General features: G+C 39.0%; 1 protein-coding gene across 1 annotated transcript in view; it reads right to left on the reverse strand.

Annotated features, from left to right (window-relative positions):
* The window catches only part of RELN (reelin), a 461,988-nt gene that overhangs the window by 61,017 nt on the left and 383,701 nt on the right, over nt 1–17,270 (reverse strand). Inside the window, exons 35-42 of the mRNA XM_046670156.1 lie at nt 15,289–15,429; nt 15,010–15,187; nt 11,657–11,741; nt 9,783–9,965; nt 7,705–7,876; nt 7,501–7,603; nt 5,571–5,800; nt 622–842 (exon numbers count right to left, since the gene is read on the reverse strand). Coding sequence (XP_046526112.1) covers nt 622–842; nt 5,571–5,800; nt 7,501–7,603; nt 7,705–7,876; nt 9,783–9,965; nt 11,657–11,741; nt 15,010–15,187; nt 15,289–15,429 — 1,313 coding nt within the window. The remainder of the gene's footprint in view (nt 1–621; nt 843–5,570; nt 5,801–7,500; nt 7,604–7,704; nt 7,877–9,782; nt 9,966–11,656; nt 11,742–15,009; nt 15,188–15,288; nt 15,430–17,270) is intronic.

A 17,270-nucleotide genomic window follows, 5' to 3' on the forward strand; every position in this document is an offset into this window, starting at 1 on the left:
CTTCGGAAAAAGAAAATCTTTGAATCCCACTATCCTAACATAAATAGCTATTACATTTGTTTCAGATTTTCTCTTCTAACAACGTTTTTCCACAGTTTTACCAGACTGCATATCCAATGGATATAAAATTAACTGTGAATAATTTCAATCATTACATCATATACATTTTTCTATGCTGTAACATTATCTTCACACATAGCGACGTTAGATTCTTGGTACAAAACTAAGGTACAGAAAGTGATGAGAGGCTGCTTACTTAGTTGGTGGTAAAGCAATGAAAGGAGTTTATATTTCTGGAAACTTATTCCCTCCGTGCAAGAAGACTAACTCTCTATAGATATTTTCTAAAATTATTATTAATCAGAAATTACCTGTGATAGAAAAAGTGGTGAAAATAGCTTTAGTTTTTCTCAGTGACGGTCTTATTGACTCTCATTGACCATTGTTTCACAATTGGAACTACATAAAATTCAGAACTAAATGAAGACTTGGGTGGTCCCAATCGTAATGATAAATAGTGAAATATTAGAGTGGCACTTAATGATTACTTTTATATTACAAGTTGTGTTTAATACGTAAGTTCTTTCATAAAGCTACATAGAATTTACAAGAAAAGATTACCTTCAAAATCATCCTTTAGAAAGTCAGGATTTTTGGTGCTTATTTTGCAGGTTGGACCCGAGTAGCCAGGATCGCATATGCACTTGGTTCCGTTGATACAACTCCCATGTCCGTTACACATCTCTTCACATTGGGGACCAATATAGACATTATCAATGGCCCATGTCACTGGCTGAGAGCCAGCAGGGTAAAATCCTTGGTACCATCTGAAACGCACAGATCTGGAAAAGAGATACAAGTCTTTCAAAACCTGATCAACAGAACAAACTACCTTCAAAGTAAGCACAACTGATCAATGAGCACTGGGCAGTTACCACCTCTGCTCGACACTCAAGAAGTAAAAAACTTGATTCTCCATTTCAGGAATGCAGACTCCATTTCTCAATCTCCAGGATTTTGTCAGTAAGGTTCCTGCTTCCTGTAAGCCCTTTCCAATCCTATCACTATGTCAAAAATCCACCTGAGCTTCTCACCTTTTCCAACATTGACTTTCTTGGTGAAGCTTTCTCCATCCTTACTATCTATGCCCCACACAACTAGTCTTTTTTTTTTCCCCCTAAATTGAGGTTAAATTCACATGACATAAAAGTAAACATTAACCATTTAAAGTGTACAGTTCAGCAGCATTTAGCACATTCACAGTGTCAGCCAACCATCAACTCTATGGAGTTCCAGGACATTTTCATCACCCCAAAAGGAAATCCTGCAGCCATTAAGCAGTCAGTCCCCATTCCCACACCCCCAGCCCCTGGGAACCCCTAATCTGCTTTCTATCTCTATGGATTTACCTATTCTGGACATTTCACATAAATGGAACCATACAATATGTGACCTTTAGTATCTGGCTTTGTTCACTTGCATAATGTTTTCAAGGCTCATCTGAGTTTTAGCAAGTATCAGAATTTCATTTCTCTTTATGACTGAATAATATTCCAGTGTGTGGTTATACCAACTTTATCTATCCATCCTTCAGTTGACGGATGTTTGCTTGTTTCCAGCTTTGGCTATTATGAATAGTGCTGCTATGAACATTTGTGTACAGGTATTTGCTTGAATACTTATTTTCAACTCTTTTGGGGAGAATGGTAGCAGACTTGCTGTGCCATATGGTAAATAACCAGTCTTTTAATTTCCCTTCTTGCTCTCTCTCTTCCATAATTTTGATGGAATTTCCATTATTATAGCTATCATAGCCCAAGTTATTTAAAAGCTGTTTCCCCTATTGGCTGTGAGCTCCTAGAGACCAATGCCCACGTCTCCTTCTCCTTTGCACCCTTTCATGGAGCTCAGCAGATGCTCAATAAATGTTTGTTGTACAATCTGTTGTGAAAGGCCTTTAGAGTCCAACTAAGATTTTTTGGATTTTATCCCTATTGGCAACAGAGAGCCCCAAAAGATTATTTTAAAGAGAGAAACAACAAAATCAGATTTATTTTTAGTTAGATGTCTTTTATTGCTTAATTCCTTTTTAAATCAAAGCTAATTTTCCCTTTTATTTGTAAGTGAATTGTCCTATCATATTGTTGATGATAAGTTAGCTCCTTAGAAATAATCTACATATTTAGGTAGCAGTTCAGAAATAGTTAAATATATTTATTACACACAAAACTCTGTTCGTAGAAGGTGGATTTATTTCAGAGGGAAGAGATGTAGAGATGGCATGAGCACTCATTTTTGTATCCTGTGAATCTGCCCAATTTTCAATCATCATAGAAACCAAATTCAGAATAATTTCTTCTTGGAGACACTCAAATTAGAAGTCAGTATTAGAAGCCTTCACGAGGCTTCTCAAGTTTAGTAGATGGTAAAGCAGATGGAGTCAAGTTCCCACATATAATTTTAACCCTAATTTCATTGTTTGTATCAAGACTCCAACTACATCAAGCTGCCCCCAAAATGCCAGTTCGTAATTAAATTTTATTTTCAAATACTTGTCAGAGTTTAGTCTTGGCAAGAGGCACTCCCTTACCTTTTGAACTTTCAGACTGCTGAGCTGAGGGAAATGGCTGGAGTTTTCCTTTGAACAAAAGCTTACACGGGTTTTTTTGAACTTCTTATTTATTCAAATGTCCTGAATACAAATGAACCACCCCGGTTGGATATTTATTATTGTTCACCTGCCTTGACACAGAAACTGCAAGCACTATGATAAATGGGCTGAAGGGTCTGGTTTCACTGAGGTTCCATTCTGCTGAAATCTCATTTTGAAAATATCTCACTGCCACCCTCCCTGGTGAACATCAGCGTCTGTTCTCTCAAGCCAGTGGTATTCAAAAGGATCTGTTTTTTCAACGTAAACTTCAAATTTCAAGCACACAACAGTGCTTTCATTACATAGGGGTTTTGGTTGACTCATTATGAAACTGCATAAAGCAAAAACAATTAGGAAGTTTTAGAGACAAAAAGACTTCGGACGAAAAGGACACAAAGGTGATGTGAAGAAAATTAGATGGAAGCTAATTGACTATATGTGGAGGCAAAAACTGGCCATTTCTGCACCTGGAAACACTTAATTGACTCTCTTGTGTATCTAGTGTCCAGTAAGAGCACAGAAAAGGGTAATTTAAACATAGGTTATACATTTTTTTAACATCTAGCACTTGTGCCATTATTACAAACCACGTTGAATTCAAATCAAGGAATGGCTCACTGAGTTGGAGAAAATTTAACTTTTGCCTTCCAGCAATTCATGCCTGTGTGGGTTTTAAGAAGAGCTCTAATTCTTTTCCTCAAACAAGGACTAGACAACGCTATTAAGGCAAATTCTTCTCTTTGCAGAAGTGATTGAAGGCATTTTGAAAGGTAGGTTATAGCATTCTGAGAGTGGGCATGCCTCCTGAACAGATTTACTCTCTCTTTACAGAAGGAAAAATGACATGGAACACAAATAACATGATGGTCTAAGGTCTGTACCTTTATAAATGGAGGAGGTGTATGTTCAACTGACACCTAAAACCGGTAAGTGAAAATACAGACGTTTGCATTTCTCTTGTTCAAATTTCCGAATTCTATCTCCATGCCGTGTGTCTAAGCGCAGCGCGGCAGAAATCACCACGGGCTTCGTGAGGCGGTCTCCAGGACCCTGGAGCCCTGTCCTGTGACCTTATTGCACACTCCTTTAAATAGAAGTATTTCCCTGTGGGGACTTGTTGAAACAAGTCTCAGTTGTCAAAACAATCTAAATTCATGGCCTACCACCTATCTTCAGGGTTGTTTTCTATTTAATCTAATTCTTAGCTGGGTGACTGGAGGAAATGAGAGGTCCATTAAAGAGAAGACCTGGAGCTTTTCAGCAGTACCATAATGGTCACGGTCTTGGTCCTATGTGCCTACGTGATTGGCTATCCAGGCCTTTTTCCCTGCTTACACGGCCCATAAACATGGAGTTTTGGCAGCTACACTTCTGTTGCAACACTTGTCTTTCTAGTCATAGCTGATGAGTGGTTCAGATTTTCTTTTCTAGAAATGTGGAATTAAGAGTTCCAGAAAATGAGAGCTGCAGTTTGCTGAGTGAGGGTAACATTAGCATGATAAAAATGAGCAAACTCATGATAAACGATAAAAAGTGATTAAAAAAACCCCAGCAAACTCCTTTTGCTGACGTCCTCACGCATCCTGAGCAGAGTCCATGATACTCCCCACTCTGTTTCCAATAAGTTCTTCCACTCTTTTGTAACCCTCTTTATTTTTCTTGCAATATACAATCTTAAATAATCCAATGGGTCTGGGAATAAAAAGTTTTTCCTGGGCTATTTCCCCCATCTGATTCTTCTATGGACAACTTCCGCCTGTCCCCCCATGCCCCAAACTTTCTGCCTGTGCTGGCTGAGTCGATAGCTCCATCTACGCCTACGGTTCCAGGGACTCTCCTTGCCTCCTCGGATATCACTTCTAAAGAATCTGGAGGACATTTTGCTTAGTGATGCTTATTTTTTTTAAACACTTATGTTTTCTATTAGAATAGTACCCTAGTGCAATGGCAAGAACTAATAAATGACAGACTCGACAACACAAAACACTAAAGTCCTTAGTAATCGGATGCTGATGATATGATGAGGAGCGAATGGATTCATGTCTAAAGAGAGGCAGACTTTTGAAAATTCACTTTCACCCTTTTGGAAAAGTATGAGGTATTAGTAGTTTTGCTCAAAGAACCAAGACTTCTAATTATGCTGAGTCTTACACGGGGAATTTAAATCTGCTTCCATCTTGAAAGTACGACATTAGTACTTTCTTCTGTTTTTGACATACCCTGAAAGAATAAGTTCTTTGTTCTGACAGAAAAGACAAATTCTGAGGCAGGCTGCTTTGTTGACTTCCTCTCTTTGTTCATTTACATGATTAGTTTTATTTTTTGAACCATACTTTTCATTTCATTTCTATTAGAATTGAAGTCCTTTATCTCCAAAGAGCTTTTCAACAGAAGAGTCAAATATATGTAATAAGAATCCGAGAGAGATTTAAAAAGTAGAAATGCCTGGTGGAAGAGTACTAACAACTTTTTTAAAGAGACATCTGGAATATTCTGCGGGCTTCCATCCTTCACAGGTGCCCTCTCCCTGCACAAGAGACACAGGTAGATGTTTCAAAGTCATAAAATTCTAACTGCGTTAATATTGGCAAGGTGGGGGCAGAAGGGGAGAGGATTACAACATCAGGGGAAGACCATACACCTGTGTTTCCCTATTGACCTAATAAAGACCCATGGGGCTATGAACCCCACGAAGGGTGCGGTCCACGGTGTACACTTTGAGTCTGTCTTCAAACTATAAGTTAGCAGAATGTCAGCTGTGTCCTGTGTTTTCAATATCCACTGATCTGCTTCAAGTGGAGAAGTGAGGAAGAAATGCAAGGTGGAAATTTCCCCCGGGAAAGCGGCAAGTCAACGACGATGTCACGGAGAAAACTGTCAAATGAGAAGAACGCGGCTCGAGGCAGCAGGTCCTTACCCGCAAAGGTGCAGCCTCCCGAAGTGCACCACCTCCCTCCTCCAGCCCTGGGTGGTCCCCGCGTAGTAGGTGCTGCTTGGGTGGTGCTCCGTGGAGCACAGGGAACTGACGTGGCTGCTGCTGTGGTAGCAGAGGGGCAGCAGCAGGTGCCAGGTCGCCCCGAAGTCCCGTGAAAATTCCAGTCTGACCGGATCAGCAGAGGAGCTGTCAGTTGAGCACCCAACATTGATCTGGAGGAAGAAGAAAAAAAAGAAACGAATGACCTCAGAGCGACAAGCCTGGAAACGATTCACCACTTCATTATTTTCCTGAGAGTCCATTTTCCTGGGAACTGTCTTGCTGAAATATTTAACACTATAAAATTCTGTTTTGCCTAACTGACTAATATCATATATTACCGTCCAATAATAATTTTTCATAAAGAACTTCAAAGGGTCTCATGAAAAATTTATTTTCCCTCATTTTATTAAAAAACTAGGAAGTCGGTAAGGCAGAGGCTGGCAGGGAATTCCAAATTTTACGTTTGGCCCACTTTCATAGCCAAGCCAAGCAAATCGTAATGAGAAGACTGGTTCCCTAATTCCAACCATTAGTTTTTTCTGTCTGCCAGATAGGAAGAGATTCTGTTATCCTTCACATGACACCTTCCCCCAAACCCCCAAAGTTTTGCATGTGGAGAATCTTCAATATGTATTGAATATTAAGACGAAACAAGATACAATCATTGTCACCATTTCCCTGGCACAGGGAGAGTATTCTCAGAAAGACCTTTTTAACGAGTAGGCAAACAACGCCTCGACTCCCTCTTCCATACTCTCAAGTGAATTAAACTAAAACTTAATTAAATAAATGCATGTGATTCTTTTCATGAAATTTTTCCCTCTTCCAATCGGGATTAACCTTTTCTTTCTGTCATAACAACCGTCGAACTTGCTCCTCTTCCTTTCTGATGAGTAAACTGCTGACACTGATAAACCTTCAACTATAAGCATTTGCTTCTACCCAGATTCTTTTGATAACAGAACTCTGAAAGAGTCACAGGTGCTAGTTTTTATTAACACTTAAAGCATAAATGTTAGAAAATATAACAAAGTTTTATAATTGACTTAAAATAAAATGATAAAATATAACGGAAAGTTTAAAATAGATATAGAATAATTTCTCCACTAAGGCTTCATTTGGTCTCTGACCTTTGAGAGGCAAGAGACAACTCTAATTTAGAGGATGGAGGCAGTTAATCTAAAACAGATATTTGACATTTTGTTGATGCTATTAGGCACTATTTTAAGCTTGTCCAGTGGTTGGTATAGATCTCAGCTATGAAAAAAGTATCTTCGAAAGTTAAAGCTATTGAACAATAGCATGATGCACCTTTGGTTCTGTTCATTTTATCTAAGTTTTGAAACACATGAAGATTTTTCTTTCATACATTATTAATTTCCTCTCTTGAAAAATATAAGCAGTCCATGAATATTAATGAAATATACAGAAATTATAAAAATAGTGAAGTATTATTTTATCTGTAAAATTCATGACACTATGATAAATATTATATAAATGCGCTGGCATGGTATAGACTATAGTTACACTGATCTGGGTTCTAAGTAACACATAAAAATTGTGAAAATAATACTTCTAGAAGAGTATGGTCCTTTTCATTTTTAAAATGTTTAGAATAATTTATTTCAACAACTTCTCATGGTAGTAGGTGGGGAGATTATGTCATAAATAAAGGACAAAAATTCAGACATAAACCTTAGTAGGACAATTGGTTCTGCTAATAAAAATGAACTATGATGTAAAACCTCTTTTGTCCTTGCACAAAAATGGAAAGTCATAATGCATGAAATTATCTGAGATTTTCCTCCTCTCTCCTAGCTTTTGTTCAAGATAAAATTTAAAGCATTTCTAATAGAACAGAGTCAAGTACCTCAAACTGTATGATGGTGTTCTCATTCACATTCAGGTCACGAGTGGTAATGGAATGTTCACCAACTTCATTTGAAACAAACACCATGGCTGAATCTTCCTCGCTGGTATACAAGAAAACAACAAGGAATCCATTTAGGCAAAAGCTCATCGTGATTTGTACACAGCTGTGCTTTCATTTTCAGCTTCTCAACTGAATACTTACGGGGCTCCCTTTGAAGAATATGGGCAATAAAGACCAATGTTACCACCAGGATAGAAAAACCAATTGTCTTCCCTGGGCCCAAAGTCAAACGTATCCAGAAGCATCACAGGGTTGTTTAAATTATTTCCATCAATAATGAAGTCATCAACAATCCAGATTTCTTCTTTCTTACCTAAGGCATTTTGGATAAAGCAAGTTTTTCCAGTGGTGAAAATCAGAAGGACATTTTTGCTTATTGGAAGAAAGTAAAGGACAGAAAGAACTTAGTAACAACAGGTTAAACATATGCCTTCTAGACAAAGGAACAAAGACTATGTAACTGTGTGTTTACAGTGATTAAAGTGCGAAAAAATTAAGCTTTCAATCACGTTAAGTCGATGTAGCACGGAATAGCCTCCGTGATTTCAGGAAGCTGGTGCAAACAGCTTGTGAAAGTGTGCTGCCCTGCCAGTCTCGGCGGTCCCAGGACCCTCCACCGGCAAGAGTGGGCTCTGAGCTATGTTTTTACGGTTTAGCGGAATCCAGAAAATGTCTGGATCTGTGAGGATGGGCAGTCAGCCTGCAGATTAGAACTGAGGTCCACTGACTAGTCTATTCAAGGAGCAACTCAGGACTTTTAGAGTCAACCCATGACTTAGCATCATGCTTCAGTCAGGCTAAAGACCACGGCCATGAAAACACTGGCCTGATGATAATCTTATTTAATTATTAAAAACTACACAGAAGAAAATATTCTGTGTTATATAATACTTTATTTTTTTTCTTAATGCTTTTCAAAACTTGTAGGTTTATTTGAAAATACGTGGGAAATATCCAGAAAACTAGTAGAATCACTCCTTGCGCTATCATAGAATTTGATTCAGCGACTGAGGCTGGGTGTTTAGTGAAGATATTACTGAGAAGGGCAAACCCAGGCTGCTTTTGCAAAGCCCTGTTTGGATTGAAATGGAAACAAGGTGACAGGACCAGGTCCAGCAGAAACCTCAAGATTCCCCAAGGCTGCTTCTTCACAGATTCCTACTTTTAGTACAATTCTTACAAAATATAGAAAAAAGGATCTGTAAACAAGAGCCTGTGGAAATAACCTCATCATTTAAATGGAGCCACATGTGTGTCCCCCTCTAACCCCATCACTGATCTAATTCTAGTAGTTCTCTTCCCTTTCCTGTTTTAGAAGCAGTTGGTGAAAACAATGAAGAAAAATCAGGTATGCATTCCAAGCATAACATGAAGACAAATATCCCCTGGCTTGTGAAACTAGTTGCATTTCTTTTTTTGACTCTTATTTGGTGATTATACAAGGTTATTTTTTTCTGTTCACTATAAATTAAAATTATTCTATTTTTGACATATTAGTTATAAAGGAAATACTCAAGTTAAATTTTCGAGATGGCAGTACATTTTTCTTATCCATTTCTTTGTTATCTCTGCAAAGAATCTGCTTAATGTGATATCTCCGTGCTTACCTAGGCCATTAAATGCATGATTTGGTAGACTCTGATCCTTTATAATCAGCAGTTAATAGAAATATAGGAAGCAATAAAACATTATAAATTTGTAAAATCATTTTCTGTAGCCATTTGAAAATGCTATTAAATTATACATTCCCTTTAACTTATCAGTGAAGCAAGTGTATGTGATAAGAATATTTTATCTGAGGGACTGCCTGCTTGGCGTAACTCCCTCTCAGTTTGTCGTGGCACCCTGCTCTAATGTGGCTCTGTCTCACTAATGGAACGGCACACTCAGAAGAACTATGTATTCCTAAATGAATTCAGCAAAAATGTAGTTACAATTGATGAGCGCCTAATGGTAATGTTGGATTATTTTTTAAAAACCTTAGCTCTGTGACAGGATTTAGCTACATTTACATGAGAGAGAACTTATGAGACAAGTATGAAGAGATGATAAAGAGGTATAAAGTTAAATATTCATTGAGACTCATCAGAAGGGAAGCATGTAAAATGTGTGGTATAAACAGCTAAGCCACTCAGGTGACGCTTCCTCCACACCTCAGAAACAAACATGTTAACCTGCCACGGTCAGTTTCGATCATAGGAGAACATGTGTATTTTTACCATTATTATAAGGTTGCCAGAGTCTGAATCTTGTAGCGTTGGTTTGGGCAGTAGAGGGCAAGGGAACATTAATGAAGAGTATGCTGGTCGTTTGAGGGAAGTAAAACTCATCCATCAGGTGCCAAGTGATGCCCCCATTGATGGAGAACTGTAGCAGAATAGAGTGAGACCTCTCTGGGGTACCTAGGAAGAAGATAATACAGGCATGAAACATATTGTGATAAAAATGGGGAATGGCTATAATTAAGACAGGAAACAACGAATGTTGGAGAGGATGGGGACAGATGGGAACCCTTGTACACTGCTGTTGGGAGTACAAACTGGTCCAGACACTGTGGAAAGCAGTACAGAGTTTCCTCAGAAAATTAAGAATAGATCTCCCTTATGATCCAGCTATTCCACTGCTCGGCATTTATCCAAAGAACCTGATAACGCAAAGGCATAAAGATACTTGCACCGCTATGTTCATTGCAGCATTATTCACAATAGCCAAGACTTGGAAGCAACCTGGGTGTCCATCAAGGGACGAATGGATAGAGAAGATGTAGTATATATACACAATGGAATACTACTCAGCAGTAAGAAATGATAAAATCCGGCCATTTGTGACAACAGGGATGGACCTTGAGGGTATTATCCTGAGTGAAATAAGTCAGAGGGAGACAGTCAAATACTGTATGATCTCACTCCTAAGTAGAAGAGAAAAACAATGACAAACAAACACATAGCAACGGAGAATGGATTGGTGGTTACCATGTGGGGGGGCGCAAAAGGGATGATTAGGCTTACATGTGAGGGTATGGACTATAATTAGTTTTTGGGTGGTGAACATGATGTAATCCTCACAGAATTCAGAATATATTATGATGTACATCCGAAAGCTATATAATATTATAACCCAATGTTATTGCAATTGAAAAAAAAAAAAAGAAACAGAAAAAGAAGAAAGAAAATTAAAAGGGAGATTTTTACAGGGAAAAAACAATTTCATTTTATTGTAAAGACCTAAATGAATAAAAGAAGACTTTGAATGTGAAGATGATTAAAAAGACAAAATCATTAGCTAAAAAAAAAAGTTATTATTCTGGGAAAAAAAAAGGGGAAATGCTATGTTCTTATTTTGTCATCATGCCGTAAGCCGACTTATACACATAGGGCCTTAGAGTCCACATGCTTCAGAGGCAACTTAAAGTGATGACAGGTTTGGCTTTCTGTACGAATAAACCTCAAAACACACACTAAATCTTGTATTTTCACACAACAGCATCTCCCTCTCTTTCTCAGATATAAAGACATATCTTTCTGTGTTTTATTTAGGAAACATTAAACCAAAAATTTTTGATTCTATAGGCATCATAATTTTACAAAGGGTCATTCATTTAAATCTCAGCCCAAAAACAAAAATCCACTTGAAAATTTACTATACCCAAATGGCATTATTTGTCAAGAAAATTATTTCGTTAATATGAAAGGTCAGAATGACAAAGTTGGTTTTCTGGGGTTCACACCTGGAAAGGAAAGTCCAAAATTTCCATAAGTTAAATTTTTTTAACTTAAAATTCTTACAGCTAGAAAGTAGTGGTGGAAAAAAGACTCAGGGACATGATGATCAATGTAACTCCCACAGAACTAGAATGATAACTACAGCTATATGAAATTATTATAAAATCAGTAGTTACCATACCCTTATAGTAAAGTGAATTTAGATTATAGAAGAACATTTGTGAACATTTACGTACTCAAATTTATGTTTGTTCTTCCAAATTACAAAATTTTGGGCCTCAAATCTGTTATTTCTTTGTGGGAGAGGAATTGTACATGGGGGAATTTTCTTGAAGGGGTATAGTGAATTCATACCCACAGAAATGACTTACCTTTTGCTATAAATCGAAGTGAAAACTGGACATACAGGGTATTGGTGCAGTCTAGATCTCTTGAAATAAGCATCCTTAACCCTTCCTGAAAACAAAAACATATACGTTAAGTAATCTTATTTCACTTGCAAAATTATTTTCCTTTGATTTTATCCATCCAACTTGCATTAGCTAAATAATAGATACATACAAGTCACGATCAAGAAGCAATGTTTGGTCCAGTTTAAAAGGAAAAATTGATCATTTCCCCTTTCTTAACGGCTTTCATTTCTTATGCCCGAGTAACCCAATTTCATTGTCTCAACTCTAAATCACACTTTGCTGGGAGTTTTATAAAGAGCAGTACAAAAATGATAGTGTTATATATCTACGGCCATTTTAAAAAATGGCCTCCTTTGATCACAGCGAGTTGTGAGAGGAGTACGAGGAATGACAGAAAACGTGCCAAGTGCTCCTGCTGGAAGCTGGGAAGTAATAGGTAACTTTCTCGGGGTTCCAAGGAGCCTCAGAAACTTCCTACTCCTTTGCATGCTCTGACAGCCCTGGGGAGCTCTCATTCAGGCTGACACACTCTCCAGTTGGTCACGTTCAATAAGGCAGAACTAAGCAAGTCCCCATGCCTGGGCTGTAACTGTTCACGCAGCGGAGCCAAGAAAGGAGGAAAGCGATCACATTAGCTTGAGTAATTTTTTCTGCTAATTAACTATTTCTGGTTGCCTGGGATTGACAGCTCCACAGCTTGTTTTCTCCACGTGTACACAGGATTGCAGTGACAGCCAGCAAAGTAGAATTTCACTGTGCAAATGTCCTAAGGCCCGAACAGGCCTTTTAGTGTCTCAGCTGTGACTTCTGGAGGAAGCGATGTTGGTGTGTGAGACTAAGTGGGCACTGTCAACGGATTTCTTAATTATCAACTAGAAAATACCAAACGTAATTTTAGCTATAGAAAGCAAATTCTTCCTTTTCTTCCTAACATTTACTATAGAGCACATTCCTCAACAGCTGAGAAATTTTAAATAGAACTACTGTAATTTCATAATAGCAACCACATATTGAGTGCCTACAACATGCTGGGTTCTAAAAGAGACACGTTACTCCTTTAAAGCACCCAGCACTCCTAAAGGAAAGATATGGTTATCTTCATGTCCCAGATAAGGAAACTGAAACTAAGAGGGCGATAGTAACTTGCTCAAGATTACACACTTTATAAGGGGTGATGGCAGGATCTGACCCAGATGTGTCAGATTCTGAAATTTATCTTCCATCTTTTATAAGATACCAGTGTTTTGTTTATTAAATCATCTTTTAGTTTGGGGAGAAGAAATCCAGATAATGTTAAATTTGGAATTCGAGAATTATTTGATATTGTAATGAAAAAGCAGCTGCATAGACACCCATCCCTGAACTTCAAGAAGCACAGACTCAAGCTTCTAGGACTGAAATCCGCCACGGAAAAGCCTTATTTTCCAGTCTTTGTTTTTCTTTCATCCTAGTAAGGCACTGCCCTGCTCAGACATGACGCCTAACCAATGCCTGTTCTCCATGTCTCCACGTCTTCATGGTCTCCCTCACGCACCTACAAACAGAAAGCTTGGCGCCACGTGGAGGCTGAGGTTACGGGCAAAAAGCTTTGAGGTGCGCAGTTGATAGATCCAGCTAATAAATCTCTCTCACTGACATCAAGATAAAGGAATATGATTACTCTTCCCCCTTGATTAGGGAACGTAAGTATAAAGTTGTTCCCACAGGCAAATACAAGTCACCCGTAAAAGGACCCACTTTACACTTCATCTTATAGGAGTAATTTTGTTGAAAGTGGGCATGCTCTGTAATGTGAAAGTATCTATCTTTCATATCTGCAAAATTTGTCTGTAGCTCAGCACTTGACACTGACAACGCCACAGCCGGTGGAACGGTGAAGCCCTGCTCCTGCCTATGTTCCACTTCACACACATAGCTTTCTTCTCTCATCCTCTTTCCAGCTTCAGTAATGCATTCGTGCTAAATGTGAGCAGTTGCTTTGCATCCAACAAGCTGTTTTAATAGCCGATAGTGCTTTTGAATCTATAACCATTAACAAGAGACTATCATTTCCTTTTTTATGAAAGAATGCCTTTCTAGGTCAAACTGCAACCTAGTGGAGGGCGCACGCCGAGCCCTCGCTCCACCTTGCAGGGCTGATAGATAATATGTCTAATACCTATCATGCTTGGCTGCTCTTGCATTTGGATGGCTAAAGGGAAAATATAAAACACTCTGTGTCTTCCTCCATTTACGGGATCTAGGGACCAGGTTAATTCTACAGCTTAAAAATTTATCAGGTAAAGATACTTGAATTAGGAAAAGTCACAGGGCTTCTGCTTTTTGGTCTTGTCAACCACTTCAAACAGATCAGAAGTGAGCCAGCAGTAATGAGAGCTAAAGCCTTAGACAAGACTTAAAAAAAAGCCAAAAACAAACCCCCAGTAGTTTGCACTCTGAAAATGTTTTACCTCAATTCTTCCATCCCTCACAACTCCTAGGGATCTGTAAATTTCTCAGACCCCCTAAGTGTTTTTTTCTTTCTCATCCAAACTCGAGAAGAATTCTGGATTCAAACAAGGAGGACAGGAAGTATCTATTAACTATAATTGAAAAAGTTCCAGGGTGTCTAGTTTTCCAAGTGTTAGCTGTTAATCATCAAGGTTGTGCAGAAACCCATGCAGATTTTTGTTAACGATTTCATTTGCACACCCAGATTAGCCGATTTCCCCATGCTGAGAGAGACGGGATACAGCATGTATTCACATATGAAGATGTGCCAGCTTAGCACAGAGTTTCACACAACTGCTTAACGTCTCTCTAATCAGACATCCAGGTTGAAATACAAAAATATACTAACAACGTTTGAGAATGCTATTTAACTGGATTTAAATGTTTGGTTTTCTTAAATTCACCAAATGGTTCCATCGGCAGGAGGAAAAGAAAAAAAAAAAGAAAGGAAAAATAAGAGAACTTTCATGAAATCAGTTTAAAAAAATATTGCAACTTAAATATTCAATAACACATAAAATGCTACATTCTAGAAGTCAAGATTCTAGAAATTGCATATGCATAATTTTTATGTGTATAATTCCAGCAGAAAGTAAAGAAGGTCTGATAACTGAAGCCGAGGAAAAATTTTATGACTAAGTGGTCTTAAAAAAAGATTTTTAATCTACCGAAGAGAAGAGGAAACGTGGTTGGGCTAAAAGACAAATAACTACGTATAAAATAATATGTCCTCTGAACAGATTCAGAAATGCATTTGTGTGGGGCAGTGAGTGAAGAAAGGCAGTTCAAGAGTAGTGTAGAGAAGTAGAATCTTATCTGACCCCTTTAAAAATGAGAGACGTTCCAGATTTGATGGTTTCCCCATTCAGATTCCCCCTCTCTGCACCATACACTTCAGGCCAAATGTCAGGATGTAAGTTCCCGTTGAAATCATCTTTGAGAATCGAGGGCAGAGGAACGACAGGAACACAGAAGGCTCCGCCAAAGCCCCGGTCACACCTAAGGAAAAAACGAGTGGAGAACAGCGATCACGGGTCATGAGGTCACGGAGCCATTTTGATTTCTGCACTGCAAAGAAACTGCCAGTTTTATTAACTTACACACAGCGTCCAGCGTCACAAATCCCTCGTCCGGAGCACATCCAAGGACATCCCGAGGCCAGCACAACATTATCAATAGCCCAGGAGTCAGCTCCCACAGTGTAGTTGGCCTGAATCCATCGGAACCGGGTCCTGGGAGACCTACCCAAAGAAAACACACTTGGTTTGACAAGCAACCTTGAAAGCAAGAGAACGTTTATTTTAATTCTCCTTTCAGTTTAAAGTGCCCTACTCCAGGTTGCAGTTCCTTTTTCTTTGAGCTATGACTCTGTATTCGTACCAAGTATCCACAATTTGATCCACAAAAAGGAGGGTAGAAAATGTGCTTGTAGACTATTTTGCCATTTCTTCATACAAGTCTCCGAATACATGTGTGAGATGGGAAGGCTATTTTGAACTATCGATTTCATTCTGCGTTTGAACTACATGCAGAATTTTAGTTTTTGCTTTCAGGCTTTTACTGCTATTCAGTATTGGGAAGGAGATTGAGGATGATAAATGCGAGGAAAAGCTGGATTCTTACAAAGTTCTTGCCACGAGGTCTCTGTTCCATCCCCAGTGGTTTCTGGGATAGTAAACGGAAGCCCTATTGGACTTCTGCCTCTGTTTTGGTTCCTGAGGTTCTGGCGCCCTGAAGGTGAGGACCAGAATGACGTGATGCACTCCCATATTTTCTGTTATATTTGCGATCTGTTATTGGGAATCTACTGTCAGAAGACCCCTTTATCCAGAAATAGACGTGGCCTTCCCCAACAGCAGCAGCAGCCCCTCACTCAGGACAGACTGCACGGAAGACGTGCGTCAGCCAGTTATCTGGAATGTGGATCATAGTCTATTTGGAGCAGAATTTCAACAGTAACATTTCAAGCACTGTTGTTTCGCCTACACAAGCCCTCCTGCAATGCAACATGGCTGCCAGCGTGGTGGCTCGAAAATGGAAATCTAATCACATCACCGCTCTGTTGAACACCCTTCAAATGGGTCCCCAACACATGCCAAACTGCTTAAGATGACATATATGGCCCCTTCATCATCTGCCCTTTCCCCTTGCTTTATCGTTCCCTACTTCTTCCCTCACAATTATACTCTGACAGCCAAATCCTTGAATTTACCCATCAATTCATGCTTTTACTAGTCTCTGGGACTTTGTTTTGGCTTACAAGAGCACAAATGCCCTCCCACAAGCCCTTGTCACTCAGCCAAGCTCTACTCACTTATTTAGACTCAGCTCAGACATCAGCTTCTCCCGAAGGTGCCCTCTGATCTCCCCAAACTGAGTCAGGTAGTATCCTCCTGTTTTTCAATAATACCCCTGAGTATTACCTCTGTCGTCATTTTATATCATAAATAACTGCTTAGATGTCTGTTATCCTAAATAATATATTTGGATCCTGGCATCAGCTTATTCATTTTGTATCAGAGTTCTAAAACACAATAGATATTCAATAAATGTTTGTTGAATAAAAATATAGTGAATAAAAGAGCTACAAGTAAGCAATCTTTAAAGCTCTAGGGGTCCACAGGAAACTGTTTTAGGTTAAATATTAAAATGCATTGGTTTCCTGCGTTTTTTTTTTCTTTCCTGCCACTTGGTTGTGCATCTCTGAATCAGAATTGAAGCAGGAAAACAGAAACCACTATAAGTATTTAACACAGAGAAAATTTAACACAAGGAATCAGATACACAGTTAGCGGCAGAGCTGAGAAGCCAAGGGGGCAGGGAGGGAACCAGAGTTTAGCAAACTCAGGAAGCCAGTACAAATCCAAAGCTGGAGGGATACAGGGAGGAGACATTGCTGCTGGTGCCCAGGGGCCAGGGTCACATGGAGGGCCATCTGGGGGGAGCTGGAGCCACTGAAGTTGGCTAAGATGCACTTGAGGCAGAAAGGGAGGGGAAGGAATACCCTGATTTATCTCTTTGGCCATCCTCCAATCTCTTGCCAGTGGTTGCCACTGTCTAAACCTATCGGGAAGCCAAAAGA

This window comes from Equus quagga, chromosome 8 (genome assembly GCF_021613505.1).
Source record: "Equus quagga isolate Etosha38 chromosome 8, UCLA_HA_Equagga_1.0, whole genome shotgun sequence".
In the NCBI taxonomy this organism is placed as follows: Eukaryota; Metazoa; Chordata; class Mammalia; order Perissodactyla; family Equidae; genus Equus; species Equus quagga.